General features: G+C 41.0%; 1 protein-coding gene across 2 annotated transcripts in view; it reads left to right on the plus strand.

The window, feature by feature from the left end:
* Nucleotides 1-17,927, plus strand: part of npas3 (neuronal PAS domain protein 3) — a 352,407-nt gene that overhangs the window by 288,900 nt on the left and 45,580 nt on the right. For both annotated transcript variants that reach the window (XM_086181913.1, XM_086181914.1), the window contains exon 6: nucleotides 2,565-2,745. In XM_086181913.1, the coding sequence (XP_086038039.1) occupies nucleotides 2,565-2,745 (181 nt within the window). The remainder of the gene's footprint in view (nucleotides 1-2,564; nucleotides 2,746-17,927) is intronic.

Raw genomic sequence — 17,927 nt, forward strand, 5'->3', positions numbered from 1 at the left:
TTGTTATTCCACCTGAAGGAATTTAAATCTGAACTCTCAGACCTGCTAACATCATACTTGACAGGTATGTTAGAAATTTATTAAACATTGGATTTTCATATTTCTGATGATCTGATTGAACCAATTATGCCTGTGTGCCATCAAATTCTTTGTTTAGCAACATAGTTGTGATGCCATGATGGACTGAGCTGAGAACAATCACATGACCAAAGCAAATCGTTGCGAAATGCTTTATTTATAGAGGTTGTAAATGTTTGTGTCAGTATTTATTTTTAAACTATATTTTTAAGTGAAGTGAGATTCATGCTTTTCTGTTAAAATTCTCAAAGAAAGCAAGATATCCAGCATCTTCATGTTTAAAATGAAACACAAACTATTGGCATTGTAAAATATTGTGCAACTCCCTCTTCTTTCTCTTGGTATCTTTGTAAAAAAAATAGGAGATGTAATAAACAGATTTGGGGGAGGCTAGTTTGGTTCAGGAATGATAAGGACCCAATCTGACTGTGGTGGGCTAGCAAAGACTGTAAATGCACTATGTAAAGATGTAGCAGCTCACCCAACAGAGCTTTTTAGCTTCCAAAGAAAGTTTGGGAGCTGCTGCTGCTCAGTCTACTGTACTTCTAGCATGATAATGTTCTTCAAGTGTTGCTGCAGTAACTGTCTGAATGTCTAATTCATCTTGCCATGCTTCCCTCTGTGTAATTAGCTCCACCCGTGACTTTATGTAAAATAGTTCTGCCAAGTTTAAATTGATTAAAAGTCTGCGTGTCATTGCGAGGAGGAACAATGTAGATCCAATTAGCAGTGTAACATGTAAACATGAACACTAACTCCCATGGTGCATCGGGACCTGTGAGTGTGTGTGTGTGAGAGAGAGAGAGAGAGAGAAAGAGAGAGAGAGAGAGAGAGAGAGAAAAAAAACTCAGTGATCACCCTCATTTGTTAATCATCACTTTCTGCTCCAGATGAGACTTTATGAGGGACTAAATTGCCTTAAAGGGATTTCTTAATAAAAGGATTACTCTCATGTAATCCCTTTTGTCCCAGTGGACCCCCAAAAACCTGAACACACACACACACACACACACGCTTATACACATAACCAGATTAATGTGAAAATAAATGCGAACAATGATTTTGATTCGCCACAAATGAAAACATTAAACTGGGGATCACATCATTGGAAATTGTGTGTGCGTGCGTGTGTGTGTGTGCGTGTGTGTGTGTGTGTGTGTGTGTGTGTGTGTGTGTGTGTGTGTGTGTGTACAAGAGTAACAAAGTTTTGTGTGTATTCTCACCATCATAAATCTATTTCTTCTGTGCAAGCGAAATGCTATGTGTGCACTGAAGTGTGTGCGTCATGTAGCGCTGCAGTTTTGGCGGTGCTCCTCTCGTCTCATCCCCAATTAACGAAGACAAAGCCGCTTCTATCTCCGCTAATGACAGTCTTTAAGGTGAAGGGACTCTGTATTTATTTAATGAGAAGAAGCTTATTTATTCAATTTCCATGAGAAAGAAAAGCCACCGCTGATTCTTCACGGCTGCCGAGGGAAGGATTAGAGGAGCATTGGAGGAGGAGATGAGGAAGATCTGGATGAGGAGAAGAAGCACAGTTAGGGAAGGAAGGACAAGAAGAGTTAAAAGAAAGAAATTTGCTTAAAGCGGCAGAGATCTGGCCTTCCCACCACGGCAATGCAGTACTTCAAAAAGTTAAGTTGTGTTTACCAAATGCAAAGCAATTTTTTTCCATGACTAAATAAAAAAAAAACAATGCAGAGATGCAAGCAGCACAGCACAAACAACAAGATTGTGCACATTTGCTGGACAAATGACATGATTTTGCCTCTCCGCATATTTGAACTGTTTAAAATTTTTACATTTTGAGCAATGAATTTGCTTGAAGGTGCTTCATGCAGGCCCATCATCTTGAAGACTCTGTGGTGAATCAGAGAATGGGAGACCAGTTGATTATGCAAATGAACAAATTATGGTATGTCTCATGTTAACACCACTGCAGGGACATCTGAGTTAGCAGCAAATTTCTGGATGATTGACTGACAGGTCATGCTTTTGGTCAACTCATGAGAATAAAATAGATGATACAACAACCAAAGTCCTGCGTGTAAATTGAGGTGGAACTTCTCTTTGTTGTGTTTGACTATGGAATAGAAAAGCAGGCTGAGCACTCAAAAGAAGATGTAAAGGATAGAATAAGGAGGCAACCCTTTTCATTTAAGACCATCTTCCGAGGTTAAACATGCAAGCAACATAACTGAAACTGATGATTACGTGACCTCTAGTGGTTGGCACTAAAACAATGCTCTCTTTGGCCCAGACTTTTTCTTGCATCTTTGTACTCCTCACAAGCTGCCAGTGATCTGTACACTGTATTACCTGGGAGCGCTAATCAAGACGTCTCAGGACCATTTTCACCAAAACAAATGAAAAATACGTTGAATGCAGAATGCACCAAGCTCTTCTTGTGTGAGGAATGGGATGTAATCAGAAAATTTAGAGATTCAGAGAAAGATCAACTGTCAAATCTGTTTTTCTGTCTGTAGGTGGAACTGACCGGCAGCAGTGTGTTTGATTACATCCATCCCGGCGATCATGTGGAGATGGCAGAGCAGCTGGGCATGAAACTACCCCCAGGCCGGGGGATGTCTCTATCCCAGGGAGCCGTTAACGAAGACGGGGCGTCGTCAGCCTCATCCTCGTCGCACTCGGAAACGCCAGAACCGGGTAGGTGAAGCTGCTGAGAAAAGTTTCTTGTTTTCAAGACATCCATAGAAGGAAGGACACAATAGATGGATGAATTTAGGACAGAAAAGGACAAAGACACAAATTGTGATTTCTGTTCAATGTCATCTTCGTTGAAGTAGCCCAAATTAGTAGGAAGGAGGAAAGGGAAGGAATGAAGGATGGAGGACAGGAGGCAAGAGCCTGGAGCAGAAAGAGGGAGATGTAAAGGACAGAGTGGAAGACAAGAGAAAGGGTGGACAAAGAGCAAAACGGAAGGAGAAGAAAATGTGTCAGTAAAGATTGAACAGTGGAAAAAAAAGGAAGCAAATAAAAGGTCGTGCTACAGATGGAGGGAAAGAGAAGGTCAAGGAGGCAGTTGAGGAGTGTGTAGGTTGTTCTACCTGGCTGTTTAATCAGGTCAGCGTGCAAAGATACACATGGAAGCACTGATACAAAACAGAAACAGTGTTCAGCTCCCATTCTGGCAGCAGAAGTGGGTATTATAACAACACTTCTGAACACTTTCAGCCATGTTTCTCACAACAAAAGCAGTTCTTGGAAGACAACTGGCTGTTTTTAGTGAGATGATGGATATTTCAGCCATGTTATTGGTGACAAAGGGATGTTTTTAGTGCAAAACCAGCTGTGTTTTCAAGTTGGAGGTCACAACATTCTAACATTCTAATGTCCATAACATGGAAGCCAGATATGAGCCATGATAGGAGGCCAAAACACGACTTGAATGAGCCCACCAGCCATTGTTGCTCTGATCGCTCATGTTGCTTGACATTCGTAGGAATATGCATGAACATTTATCCATAATTTTGACTGTTGGGGGCAAAAATGTTACATTTTAGATTGAAACTATGAACACACTCAAAAGTTTTTAAGACTGGCAATCAGTTTATTTGCCTCAGGCATGACTCTTTTATTATTGGTATGTAAGGGGTTAATTAGTGCATCAGAATAAAAACATCACTCCTGTAAACTGGGAAAACAAGCATCTCTGTAAATCCTCTTCAAGCTCTCCATCTTTTCATCCCTCCATCCCCTCCTGCACTGCATTTAAGACTTTTTCACCTTCCTAAAGCTTTTCCTGGTCTCTCTCCCTCTCCCTCTCTTTCACCCTCTCTCTCTCTCTCTCTGTCTCTGTCTCTCTCTCCCTCTTATGCTGATGATAATTTAAGTATTAGGGGAAAATCCATTTATAAATTAAACAAAATGACTTGATATCCATCGAGTCCCTTAGTTCATCAGCCTGTTCAAACAAGGAGGGGAAGATTGGCTTCACGGCGGCCGGGGTCTTCGGAGACGGCACAGTAATTAGATCTGCTGCAGATTTATTCTTGGCTGATTGGTGCTGGTGATGGGTGTGGAGGGGGGACTTTATATTAATTGGAGTTCCACATTTGAGGTTTTTGTTCTTTTTTCCATCTTTGACTTTCTTCAAACCTTTCAGCAAGCCTCCCCATGCACCATGATGGAGAGAGAGTCTGTGGTCGACAGACGGAGGATAAGAGGACGTATGTGTGGTCGTCAATGTCAATTTGTCTGAAGAGAAAGAAAAGGAGGAGATCCAAACACGGCTTAGTGTTTCCTGATGCTAATTTGCCCTAAAGATAGAGAGATATAAAGAAGAAAAAAGGGTTTGTATGAATGTCTGAGTGATTCCCAAAGTTAATTCGACCAGAGAGAGTAAAGGAGGCAATGAGGACGGAGGGCTTTGTTCTCCCATGTTCATTTGTCTAGAGAGAGGGAGGCTGAAAGAAAGACAGAGAGGCTGGGGATGTAGGGAGGTGTTTGAATGCACACGAGTGCTTAGCAATGTTAATTTTTCCAAAGAAAAAGAGCAAAGGGAGGCAGAGGTTTCAGACGGACATGTGTGAATGTGAAGGAGTGATCCCCAATGATAATGTGACCAGAGAGAAAGGGACAGATAGAGAGAGAGAGAGAGAGAGAGAGAGAGAGAGAGAGAGAGAGAGAGAGAGGATTAGGATTCATGGATGTGTTTAAGGTTGATTTGTCTGGAGAAAAAAGGGATTGGAATGAAAGAGATTGAAGAGAGGAGGAGTTAGCAAGCTTGATATGGATTAGTATGAGCGTCCATCATCACAACCACACTTGCAGAATAATATGTTGGGTCACCTGGAGAGATACTGACATGGTTATATGTGTCTGTTGTTTAACCTGACATATGAAAAACGTCAGGGGTAAAGCCCAGTAGGAACCTATTCAAGAAGTGGGTGTGGTGACGAAAAATAAAAGGCTGTTTCCATACCCTGTCATCATACCCCAGCCATACCGCACTGTAGTCTTTCATAAGAAACTCTTCTTTCTGGGCTATGAACTGATTTGTCACTGAGCGATTAAGTTGTGTCATAGTAGCAGTCCAGTGCCAGAGTTTTTCATCAGATGCTGCTCTTTCAAAATGAATCAGCATGAATTGCTCTTTATGATGTCATTAGGGAGCAGCCACCTGTTCTCAGAAGGAGTGCCGATAGTTGTTTCACCTGCAGTGGGCATGTTGTTTGTTTTCCAGTTGTTGGAACAGCTCAGATCTCCAATTTGGATCAATTAAAACATATTTTGCTCTCAGTGAAGATTCAATAGTAACAAAACATAACATATCTGACTCCCTCTAGACAGTCAGTGATGTTACTGAAGTTGTGCTCGCCAGCCTGTCATAGGCTCACACAGATCTACAGGGACATCTGCTGCACCAAGCAGGCAAAGCTGTCCTCCTACCTGACGGTTCAATCCCACATCCAGGCATCAACACCATCCACCTCCAACTGCTCTCACTGCTAGTCGAAAGCAAAAGTGACTATTTGAGCATATTCGTTTGTTGGCAAGAGCTATTCAATGCCAGTATTAACCTGCTTTTCACAGCAGCAGAGGTGTCATTTTGCAGGTTGCCATTTCATTCAGCAGTCTGTTGAATACAATGATAATAAAATGATTTTTGATTGACAGTTATATCTGGCACAGTGATGATTCCAGTATTTGTATGCTTTAACAACAAATATGACAGGAAGACTGCGGAAAATTGCAGATTATAGGCACAATGACCACATCTGTCCAGACCGATATGAGGTTTAACTTGGTCTTGTATGTGCAGTGTGAGACTGTTTCGCATCACTTGACCTTTGTACCTAACTGTAAACCATCTGCAGTTAATTGTGAAGTTGCTATTCATAAATCAATAGACCTGGTAAGATCACAGTGGAGCTTTGACCCACTTGCACAGAGAATAAAACGGAAATGATTTCAAATATGATTCAAACGTGTTCAGCAACTCAAAGGTTTGAAATACTGGTTCAGTATAAGCATTCCAACTTGAAGAGGTGACCTTGTAATAACAAGGCGGCATGCTTAAGAAATAAAATGATAAATCATACAATAATTTGTATACAATATAGATGTGATATCATTAATATCACACCCACACAACAAGTAAATCAAAGTGCCATGACCCAATGTCAGCCAAAGAGAAAGTAATTAATGCTAGGGCTGTTGAGCCATTAAAGAGTGTATCTAATTAATTATATGTTTTGTAATTAATTCATTGACATTAATCGCATCTATCAATTTTAGCTCTGTGAATTTAATATAATTCAAATCAGATAAATTTTGGTAATTGGGTGATAGAAATGAATAGAGGTGGAAATCTTTTTTTTCAAAAGGTTTTGGTTGGTTTTCTATTCGCAGTCAATGATGGGCATAACAATTAAATATGTGTACCAATTATGAAATAGGTTGTAAAAGGCTCACATCCAATTAATAAGTCACAATGTAATATATTAGATGAGGAAGAGGTAAAGAATAGTGATTGAAATAGTCACCCATGGTAAGCTCATACTGGCCACCTTCTTCCAGTAGCCCAGGCTAGCTTTGCAAATAATGTTAGGGGTCCTATTTGTTTGATCAGACCCGAAGCACCAGAATCCTAACCCTTGAAGAAAACCACTGAGGTACTGTCATGTGATTCTTTGTAGTCGATGCCTCTGTCAGGCATCCGCGTTGTTTGATTGGGCTTACAGCAGATGGTGAGAAGCTCTTTTACTATTTAAGATCAGTCATGGTCACCACCAGTATGAGCTTTCATTTGGGCGTAACACATTCAGAGTTGTATAACTTAACAACTGCAGGCTGTTGGTATGTGCTTTCATCATTGTTTGACAAAGTCACTGACCCAGTTTATTAAATCATTCTTTTCCTTCTGTTAATTTCGGGCAGACTAGATGCAGTGAAGACATACTGCTGCCCTACAATGATTATCCACAGCTCTCTGTACAAGTCAAATTAAAGCATGGGGCATGGATGCCATTAATTGTGTTATATTTTGACACATTATTTGTCTATTATCAATAACAAAAGCATTTTCCCTTCAGTCCATATTAATACAGGTACATTAACCATTTCAATGAGCAGGTATATCACCATCAATTTTTCTATAGGGCCAGAGAATATTGTCACTATAGGACATGGATTTCTGGGTTCAGGCATGCTCGTGTGTTGCAAACAGAAATATTCAAATGGGACAATGTTTATAAATTTACTAAAACTAAAGGTCTTCTATATGTCAGGAAATCTCCTTTAAAAATAATAGAATCATATGTATTTATTTGGGAATATAAAGTCAGCATTACTTGCCCTAATTGTTCTTAAAGGGTGAATGTAAGAAGAAAGTGGTTGCTTCTTTTATTGGTAAAACTCTGATGCTGCTCGCAGGTGTTTTTCATCTGTGGTTTTTTTATTGTTAGTTCATGTAATTTTCTTCTACATTACATTCACAGCATCACTTAGTTTAGACAAGGAGTAATTCATTTCCACAGGCACTGTCATCATTAGCATTCATTCCAGTCGATACCTGGCAAACACCGTGACTGCTAACTTGTCCAACTATCCATTTGTTTACTTCGTCTTTTTCTCCTTCTCCTCTCTTCCACCTTGAGTTGTTTTTTTCTCCTTCCCTCACCAGCCGTCCTCCGTTCATCACCTGCCTCTTCCTCCATGCACCAGGGAATCTTGATCGATCACTGCTGACTTTGTTTCTCTGTGAAGCAACACTGCATCCATATGTTGATGGTTAATAGTGGGTTATTTTCATCGCTACTTCATTGTGTTATTACCTGCAAACTCCATCTGCTGGAAAATAACATGCAGTTGTTTGGTGATTTAACATTTTTTTAGACTTTCCATCCACCAGCTGTACAGTACACCTCAGATATAGTTCTACCTCTTACTAGCTCTGGAAAAAGTTGAAACCTTCCTTCAAAACAGGTCATTCCTACAGAGCAGTGAATCTTTGACCCAACTATCCCACATCATTTCAGTGGCCCATTATCGCTGTGTTTGGCTTACACCTCATTACCAATTATGTTCACATTAGACAATTGTGCTAACATTTAACATTTGTTTTGGCCTTGTATACAAGTTGGGTCTCTTTGCATTGAATTTTAAATTGAAAGACTGTGGTACGACACCTGCTTTGAGTTTTTGCTGTGATTCAGTGGTGTATAAATAAAACACACCATCCATCCATTCATTCATTTTCTTCCGCTTATTCCTGTGAAAGGTCGCGGGGGGGCTGGAGCCTATCCCAGCGGCTACGGGCGAGAGGCGGGGTTCACCCTGAACAGGTCACCAGTCCATCGCAGGGCCAACATATACAGACAGACAACCATTCACACTCATAGCCATACCTACAGTCAATTTAGAGCAGGGGTCTCAAACTCGTCCAGTAAAGGGCCGTGTGGCTGCAGTTTTTCACTTCAACCGAGCAAAAGCAACACCTGATTCTACTTAAATCAATTAAGCTGTGTTCACACAGCTCATTTGTTGGATCAGGTGTTGCTTTTGCTGGGTTGGAATGAAAACCTGCAGCCACACGGCCCTTTACTGGACCAGTTTGAGACCCCTGATTTAGAGTATCCAATTAGGCTAGTCCCCAATTGCATGTCTTTGGACGGTGGGAAGCTGGAGTACCCAGAGAGAACCTATGCAGGCACAGGGAGAACATGCAAACTCCACACAGAAAGATCTGGGAGCCGGGACTCAAACCCGGAACCTTCTTGCTGTGAGGTGACAGTGCTAACCACTGCACCACCATGCCGCCTAAAACACCCAATGTATAGTTGATATGGATTTTATTCATTGTCTGAGCTATCATTTATAGGCTGATGAGTAACAATTATACCTCATCACCAACTAATTTGTTCAGTTCTTTATTAACTGCCCACATGAAATAAAGCTTTGGATATCATCAAATCTTCTCAAAATCAAAACAAGACAGAGTTCATGGTTGTGCTCGCTAAGGTGCTGCTCCATAAGGTTGGAGATCCGCTTGTAGAGGTGGACACCTGTTCCTCACTCACTGACTCTGTGGCTGAGACACTAATACATGACTTCATCACCTTCCACAGCACAATACTGCCATGGAGTCCAGTCTGGAGCAGTGGTGACTGCTCTAAGACTGCAAGGGAAGCTTAGCTTCCCCTAAAATGTCACAAAAAAAGGAAAAAAAAGTGGTGAAATATGTACTGCTGTGTGTACATTTCATTGACTTAATACGCGCTAGAAAACCTTCATCTTCTGTTCAGAATCAGCTACTTATCACAGGTAACTGGCACAATTCCTTCTCATTCATCCCCACAGTGCCTCAGCGCTCAGCTTCTATTGACTTCAGTGGGGAAGCGTAGAGCGGGTTGTTCCACTGCAGCGAAACTAGACGGTCATTGGATAAATGCTGGGCTTGGTCCCGCCCATCGGACGCTCAGCATCTCTGGGGGTCTATGGGGCAGTGGGCTGGCCCGGACGCTCGGTTTCTGCATGATGATTGGATGAGCTGTCTGAGGCAGAATCCTGTTTTGATTGACAGCTAAATGAGCGAGTCAGCGATCTTGAAGAATAAACATCCGGAGCATTTTCCAAGTTTTTCATTCAGTTGTTCTGAACTGATCCGGACACTTTACCGAGTCCCTGGAAAAGACGCCTAGTTGGTACGACAAGGTCACAGATCATTTTCTTGAAAAGGAATGAAGGGTAGAATTTGCACATAAATAAACAAACACATTTATGATGTAGGCCGGAAAAATGAGCTTCCCCTCCTTGAGAGACCAGCAGCCACCACTGGTCTGGAGTATCTGGCAAAGGCTCCGCTTAACTCTGCCACTTTCCCAGACTCCTTAAAATCCATGTTGAAAACTTACATATAGTCCATTATCATTTGTCGTATCTGCTTGTTGGATTTTGTCACCTTGCAAAGCACCCTTAAGATTCTTGAAGAGTGATAGAGTATAAATCTAAATTATTATTATTAGATTTTAGCAGTTTGCCAGATAAGCTGTTCAGTCAGGAAAATAGTTCTGACTCCGTCTGTTTCGAAAATTACAACGTCTTGTCATTTTAGATCATTTCATAACGTCTATTATACTCAACTACATCAGTGCAGGCTAAGACTCAGAAAAATTACTTTGATGACTTAAAAAAAAAAGGTATTCTGACACTTTCCTCCCACAACCACTCATTTTGCTAGGCGAACTAGTGGTCAGTCATCCCTTTGGGTCTCAGACAAGGAGACTGAAAAAGGACAGAAGGGTATCAATCCCCTCATCTGATGTAGGGGAGGATGATCAATAGCATTTTTCGGCATTCCTTTAAAGCCAGTTCAGTTTGGAGTTTCCCACTTTTTGGTCAAATGAAGACATTTTTCTTTCTGTTTACTTTTACTGTTAGGAGAGCACTAAAGAGCTCAGTGTGATGTGAGGATTGAACAGTCGGGATCTCACCTAAACTGTGCAGATTAAAACAACCTCAAAGCTGGTTCTCTGCCAAATCAAAAGCAACCTTGTGAATTAAAGAAATCAAGTGAAAAGTTGTGGTTTTCTGCTCCGTCATAATGTATCAGACAGCTGACAACATCATTTTAATCACAGTCACGCTCGTAAAGTATTCAAATTAGAGTTAAAATATCAGATGACCTTGGAGGAACAAGATCTTCTTTTGAAGCCAGACGCAACCTTTCAACACCCTCTTGCAGCTAAAGAGAGTCATCTTTAAAAGCACATGACGCAATTTGACTAATATCAGTCAAACTGAGGCTGAGAGGTGCCGCATCTCTTACTGTTGTGGAGGCTGAGTGGTAGGAAATTATAACTCCCGAGTGTGATTCATGTTGGGCTGAGAGCAGAGAGACTCTCCCCTTGGTGGTTATTTTCTCTCTCTTCAGTCTCGTTGGCATATTTCATCAGTTTAGTGTCGCGGGAACATTTACATTCTATCCAGTGTCAACTGGCTGTTGACTTTGACCTCTGAATTCTTCACTAATGTCTCGTGCTGATGATATTGAACTGATTTGAACTAACATTTGAACTTATTCACATTGATTGTTTTTGAGGAAACAAGAAAAACAAAGATTTAACAATGAAAAATATATGGCTGTTTCAGCCCGCTACATCTATTTAGCTTGAAGGCAAGGAATATATGGTGAACAACACCTGGAGCAAGGAAACCTCTAGATGTTTTGCTGTTGTTTTGTAGCTTCAGCTGTTGTCAGCCATCAGATGCAATTGGCTTCAAGTGAAATATACATAGCTGACTTTTTCTGCTTTCCAGAGTAAATGGTCAAAATGGCTGATGGCCACAAGCTACATGTCATCTGATAAAGTTCTTCAATATACTTAGATGCTGGAGAGTTTTTGACCTTATCACCATCCATGCACCTTGGAAGTTTGTGAAGTTTTGCCAAAAAAAAAAACCTACTCTGCTTGTATAGTGCATTTTAGAGGAACAAAGATGTAATGCAGGATGGAAAAGTGTCTTTGTCAGCTCAAACACCTAAAGGTGAATACCTGAAAGGCAAAAAACACATTTTAGGTCACTTATCATTTAAATTAAATGCACTGCTTCATCGTCAATGTGTACTGTATTCCTGATTGTGTTTTTGGGTTCAAATTTCCAAAATGGTGATCAACATTAACAAGTCCTTCAAAAGAACCAGCACCTTTGTCGCATAAAAGAGTCCTGAAACAATCCAAAATGTCTCATGTCAAATACTTTTTCAGCTTTTTCAGATATCAAGAACTATCCCTCCTACTGCATGACCACAGAATGATGACACCTTTGTCAGAATATGTTGCAGATTTTTGAACTGTTACAGTTCTATACTTGCTGCTTTAATGTTACGTTCAGTGTCCGACCCTCCCTTCCTCAGCACTGTCACACATGTTCACGTAAACAACATCATGAGGTGAAAATGTTTTCATTTCATCTTAGTATCAAACTTAACTCTACCAAGCTACCCTAAACTGAAAAAAGTTAGGAGCCCCAGAATTTAACTTTTTGTTATCAACTGTAGGACCAAGGAAAACCTTTGAACAAGCTGCTTGGCATCTTAACTCACCTCCATTCACATTCATGCCTCAAACAGAGAAGCGTGTAGTTAATTGAGAATTTTTCTTTGATCAGAGGGCAAAATTATTTAGTCAAACACCCACATTTCCAAAGTCCTTCTGGAAGTAACCGTAATTCTGCCCTGCAGGAAAACACCATAAGTTCTTCATTATTGGCTCCTTGCAGCCTAATTGTCTGCGGCATTGCCTTATTTCAACATCATAAATCTTTGATTATTCTTGCTAATTACACTATTAGCACAATGGTGGTGAATAATTTGTCATAATCGCTCACATTTATCATAATTATCCAAGTTTACAGTCACCTACATTTAATGTCATTTAGAGCGGCCGGCAGAGACGATGGCGGCCCAAGGACAATCACAATGAGTGTGTATTTGATGTGGAAGGGTGTTTGTATTTGCATCTGAAATGTCACTTGGACTCCAGGAGCTGCAAAGGTCAAATGTGGAGGGATGCACTCACATGTCTTGTAACATGTGCTTCAGTGTGTCTTCACAATATGTCTTCCTCACATTTACTTCCTAAGAAATTCATTCATCCCTTTTCATGTATTGTTTTACCTGCCTTAAAAATATACAAAAGATATGTGACTTATGAAAAACAAAAGGAGTGTGGTGTTTTGTTCTTTCTCTACATTATAATGGTTATATGGTTTGATGGCCTCAAAAATAAGTTAATATCGTTAAACAATGGGTCTCATCTCCAGGTCCAGGACATAGAACTTTTCCAAAGATCAGCTAAAGTGTTTCAGGTATCAGGTTAGGATGCCTCTTGGGTGTTTCCCATTGAGGTGTTCCAGAGCCCCTTTGCCACTGGCCACAAGTCCTGTCCCGGGACAAATGACTCTACAGAAGACAGGGGTATGAACAGGGTTCGATTTAAGTGGGAGAAAATGGGAGCTCAGCTCCCATAAAGAGGGGTTTGAACTCCCATGAAGGCAGTGAAATTATACAACTGTGGGGGTCCTGGCCAACAACCATTGTTTTGATCACAAATAATGTATTTTTCAATGTAATTAGTATTTGTTTTTAAATATTGATGAGATAAATAGACAGAAAGAAACATGTTTTCTAAAAAAGAATATGCACCTATTCTGTCACGCACAACAGTTTATACTGCACTTCACCACCAGGCCAGGCGCGGAGTAGAAAATTGAGAATAAACTATTAAAAAAAAAAAAAAAAAATATATATATATATATATATATATATATATATATATATATATATATATATTTATATATAAATATAAATATTAAGAAAGGCAGCTACTCCCTTCAGTGTCTGCTAGCCTGTCCAGCTTTGAATTGGTGACAGCCAATAAACTGAAAACTGTAGGAAAAAGCAAACTACTGTGAGTCCATGTGTCTGTGTGGAGCAGCACACACCAGTCAGTCCATGCTGCCTTTTCTGCTAATAACCTGTGTGTGTGTGTGTGTGTGTGTGTGTGTGTGTGTGTGTGTGTGTGTGTGTGTGTGTGTGTGTGTGTGTGTGTGTGTGTGTGTGTGTGTGTGTGTGTGTTCTTGTACTTGCTACATATTGAGGACTAGAATATGTATTTAACCAACAGAGAGAGGGTCGAGGTTATAATTAGGTTCTGGTTAGGTTTAGGGTCAAGGTTAGGGTAAGGAAGTCAGTTGAGATGGTTCGGTTTAGGGTGAGGGGCTAGGGAATGTAATATATCAATGAAAAGACTCACAAAGATGCATGTGTGTGTGTGTTGTGTGTGTGTGTGTGTGTGTGTGTGTGTGTGTGTGTGTGTGTGTGTGTGTGTGTGTGAGACCACATAATGAGAACTCTCTTTCTCTCTCTCCCCCGTTGGATGTTATTGGGTATATTTATGTCCTTCTGAACATCAGTAATTTTAGAGACCCCCTCAAAGATCAGATTATAATTCAAACCCTGGGTATGAATTTTCATTGCTTCGATCAGAATTGATGTGAACTCAAATCCTTTGCCAAATAGATTTACCTGTAAGCGACAGATGAAATCAGAGAGTGTACAGTATGATGTGTGAAAGCTACATGACGTGTGGTTTGGCAGTCTTAAGTCAAGTTAATTTTATTTGTATAGTGCCAAATCAAAACAAAAGTTATCTCATGACACTACGAGTAGGTCGAGTACCACACTCCTTCAATGAATTTACACCCAACAATTCTCCATGAGCAAGCACATCCTGCAACAGCAGTGACATAAACCTTCCTTTTAACAGGCAGGAACGTTGAACAGATCGAGGCTCAATGGGGACGGCCTTCTGCTTTGACTGTTTGGGGGGAAAGAGAGCAGGAGAGCGGGGCAGAGACAAAGACAGATAATGGAGGAAGAGATATACAGAAGGAAAGAGAGTGAAAGGGAAAAGACTGATGGACAGCGTGAGCAGGTGGTGCTAAGGGTGGCAGCTGGAGCCTCTTCAGGTCTGTAGCCTTCTCCAGCACCCGGGATCTGGGATTTGGCGAGCCCAAAGGCTCCGGAGAGGAGGATGAGTTAGTAACACATATGAGTATGATTTATCCATCCATCAAACTATTTCGTACCACTAATCCTGTTAAGGGTTGCGAGGGGGGGCTGGAGCTTATCCCAACAGCCTTCGAGCAAGAGCCAGGGTTCACCCTGGACGGATCGCCAGTCCATTGCAGGGCCAACACATATAGACAGACAACCATTCACTCTCACAGCTGCACCTATGATCAATTTAGAGCAGGGGTCCCCAAACTTTTTTCTGTGAGGGCCACATAAATTTCCCCTTCTCTGATGAGGGGCCAGATCATTCAGTTTGTAACAGAAAAAGTGTGACGATCATGGGGTTGCCTATACGTAAAAATGTATTGTTTTCCAGAAAGCCACACAACCAAATAACCCTCTCTGGGTTCTTCAAAGAAAAAAAGTCAGGAAATCTATAATGACACTACCTAATAACCCTCTCTGGGTTCGGGACTAGGATTTTTTTCTGGGGGTTGCCAGATAGGGGCACAGACTGCAGAAAGGTGGAATAGAATGTCACGTTCTATGTGTGTATGAAATAGTTACTAACTGACTGTGTGTTCACACCAAACGGCAATGAGAATTTTCATGTTGCTTTATTCACGAATATAAACATTGATTCAGCGATCAAATTCGCACAAATAAAGTGACGTGAAAATTTGCGTTGCATTTGGTGTGAACATTAGGGCTGCAACTAATGACTATTTTAATAGTCTAGTATATTTTAATAGTCTAGTATAACAGACTAGTCACTGACTATTGAAACGATTAGTCGACTAATCGGATAATTATTAATTTTTTCTTAAATTTAGCATGAAGTTGATTTAATTATGTGGCAAATGATAATAAACAAGAAAGATGGGTACAATGAAAAAGACATCTTTTATTGAACATTCATTAATTTAAAATACGTTTGTCAGGTACAGTCTGGCATAACGCTCAAGCTCTCTTTTATAGCAAAAATACGCTTATAAAATGTACAATGTATGTCATAAAAAACGTATTGGCTTGAATGGTACTTGAATCTCACCCAGGCGAGTAAGACTCCGTTTCGTTCAACTGCCTGACGGGCTTCTTTAAATGTTCGTGCATCACCGCCATGATACGCACTGTCTGCTTTGCAACCTTTGCTAGTAGTCTTTTTATTCGTCGTATCCAGGCTAAAATGACACCAAACTTTAGAAGTTTTGGTAAGCGTACCTTATGTTGACGCCGCGTTCCTGTATGTTACCGCTCAGAGACAGAGACGCTATTGCGCCTGGGCGACTCTCGGCAGAGATTATAATCAAGTGAGATGCCTCGCTCTGTTGGAAAAACGTGTGTGGCGACAATAGTCGACAATAAATTCCATTGTTGACTATTTCTATTATCGATTTTTGGTGACAACGTCGACTAATCGTTGCAGCCCTTGTGAACACACCTTAATAGTTAATAATGAAAATAGTTCATAGCTAGTTATCAATTTTATTATTAAATACAAATACACATATGGAAAAAAAAATCAAAATGCGTCTCTGGTATTGTTCAGGGGGCCGGGCCAAATGTGGAGGCAGGCCGTAGTTTGGGGACCACTGATTTAGAGTATCCAATTAGCCTAGTCTCCATTTGCATGTCTTTGGACTGTAGGAGGAAGCTGGAGTACCCGGAGAGACCCCATGCAGGCACAGGAAGAACATGCAAGCTCCACACAGAAAGATCCCATGTCTGAGCCGGGGCTCGAACCCGGAAGCTTCTTGCTGTGAGGCAACAGCACCGTGCATGGTTAAGATGTATATGGTGGGAAAAAAAGGTTGGAAAGGGAAAGCCCCAGCTCAGAGGAAACAGCAAATATTTGTTAATCATTCAAATTGATTTCACCCTTGTCTGAACTTAACATAAGGTCAACACAGGGCAATACAGGGCTGTATTCTTTTCACAGTACATAAAACACACAGAACACTTGTAAGTCTTTACTGTTAAGTTTTACCCTCAAATGACCCAAGTTTGAAGGCTCTGGAACACAAAGTGGTTCTGCCTCCTGTTAGGCCAGCTGAGTGATTCCACACACCAAGCCTCTAAACTCCACACTTGCAGGGACAATGAGTCACAATGGACTTAATGAAAGTGCTCAAATTAATTAAATCAGTGTCATGAGTGTTTTTTTTTTTAAGAAAAGCAATAAGACCACTCAAGGCAAACAAAGAACTTTTCAGAGGCAAAGGATTATTACTCAAGCAAAATCATCCATTTGGTTCAGTTTTATTAAACCACAGCTTGCTCGCCGCTGCTCTAAATGGAATCTGTAGAGTACACAATAGCCAATCACAAGCTATTATTATTAGAGTTTTCTAATTAGGCTCCTTAACGAGGACAGGGCTGTTTACAATGGGAGTTGGAGCTGTTCAGATAACGGCAGCAGAGGACGGGGCAGCACCGGACGACAAATGAAGCGCTCCTTTCTGTTATCTGTCTGTCACAGTGGCGATAACACAGGAACTTCACAAGGTCCAAGACTCAACTTTTAATTTGAGGAGAGAGCGAGAGAGTGTGCCTGCATGTGTGCAATTGACTGAGTGAGATTCTCCTAGTGTTGAGGATAGTGATGATCATGTCAAGGAAGCACGGAAAGAAGGAAGGACAGAGGAAACTAGGACATAAACACACACGCACACATACATGTGTCCACACACACACTGACAAACAATCACACAAGCACACGCTGACACAAACATGTACTGTCCTGCAACCAGAGCACCAAATGTTGACCATCCTAGTTATGCTTCATTAAAACTGCAGTTTGATGAAAGTCATGAAACTTCTTGAAAAAGAAAAATGTGATTAAGGTCTTCTAAGGGAACTAATGAAACAGACAGAAGATTATATTTGCACAACTGATGTGATAATTAAGTACATTTCTAGAGAAATGTATCAAATATTGTGAAAAAAAATAGGGTAGCACAGTGGTGCAGTGGTTAGCACTGTCGCCTAACAGCAAAAAGGTTCAGGGTTCAAGCCCTGGCACGAGCATGGGATCTTTCTGTGTGGGGTTTGCATGTTCTCCCTGTTCCTGCGTGGGTTCTCTCTGGTACTCCAGCTTCCTCCCACAGTCCAAAGACATGCAAGAAGGGACGAGGCTGATTGATTCTCTAAATTGACCATAGGTGTGACTGTGTGTGTGAATGGTTGTTTGTCTCTGTATGTTGGTCCTGCAATGGACTGGCGACTTGTCCAGGGTGAACCCCGGCTCTCGCCCGAAGGCTGATGGGATAGGCTTAAATCTTGAAATTTTAGATGAAAGATCACTCTG

Source organism: Aulostomus chinensis, chromosome 17, assembly GCF_037954235.1.
Source record: "Aulostomus chinensis isolate RoL2024-O1b breed Wild chromosome 17, RoL_Achi_v1.0, whole genome shotgun sequence".
NCBI lineage: Eukaryota > Metazoa > Chordata > Actinopteri > Syngnathiformes > Aulostomidae > Aulostomus > Aulostomus chinensis.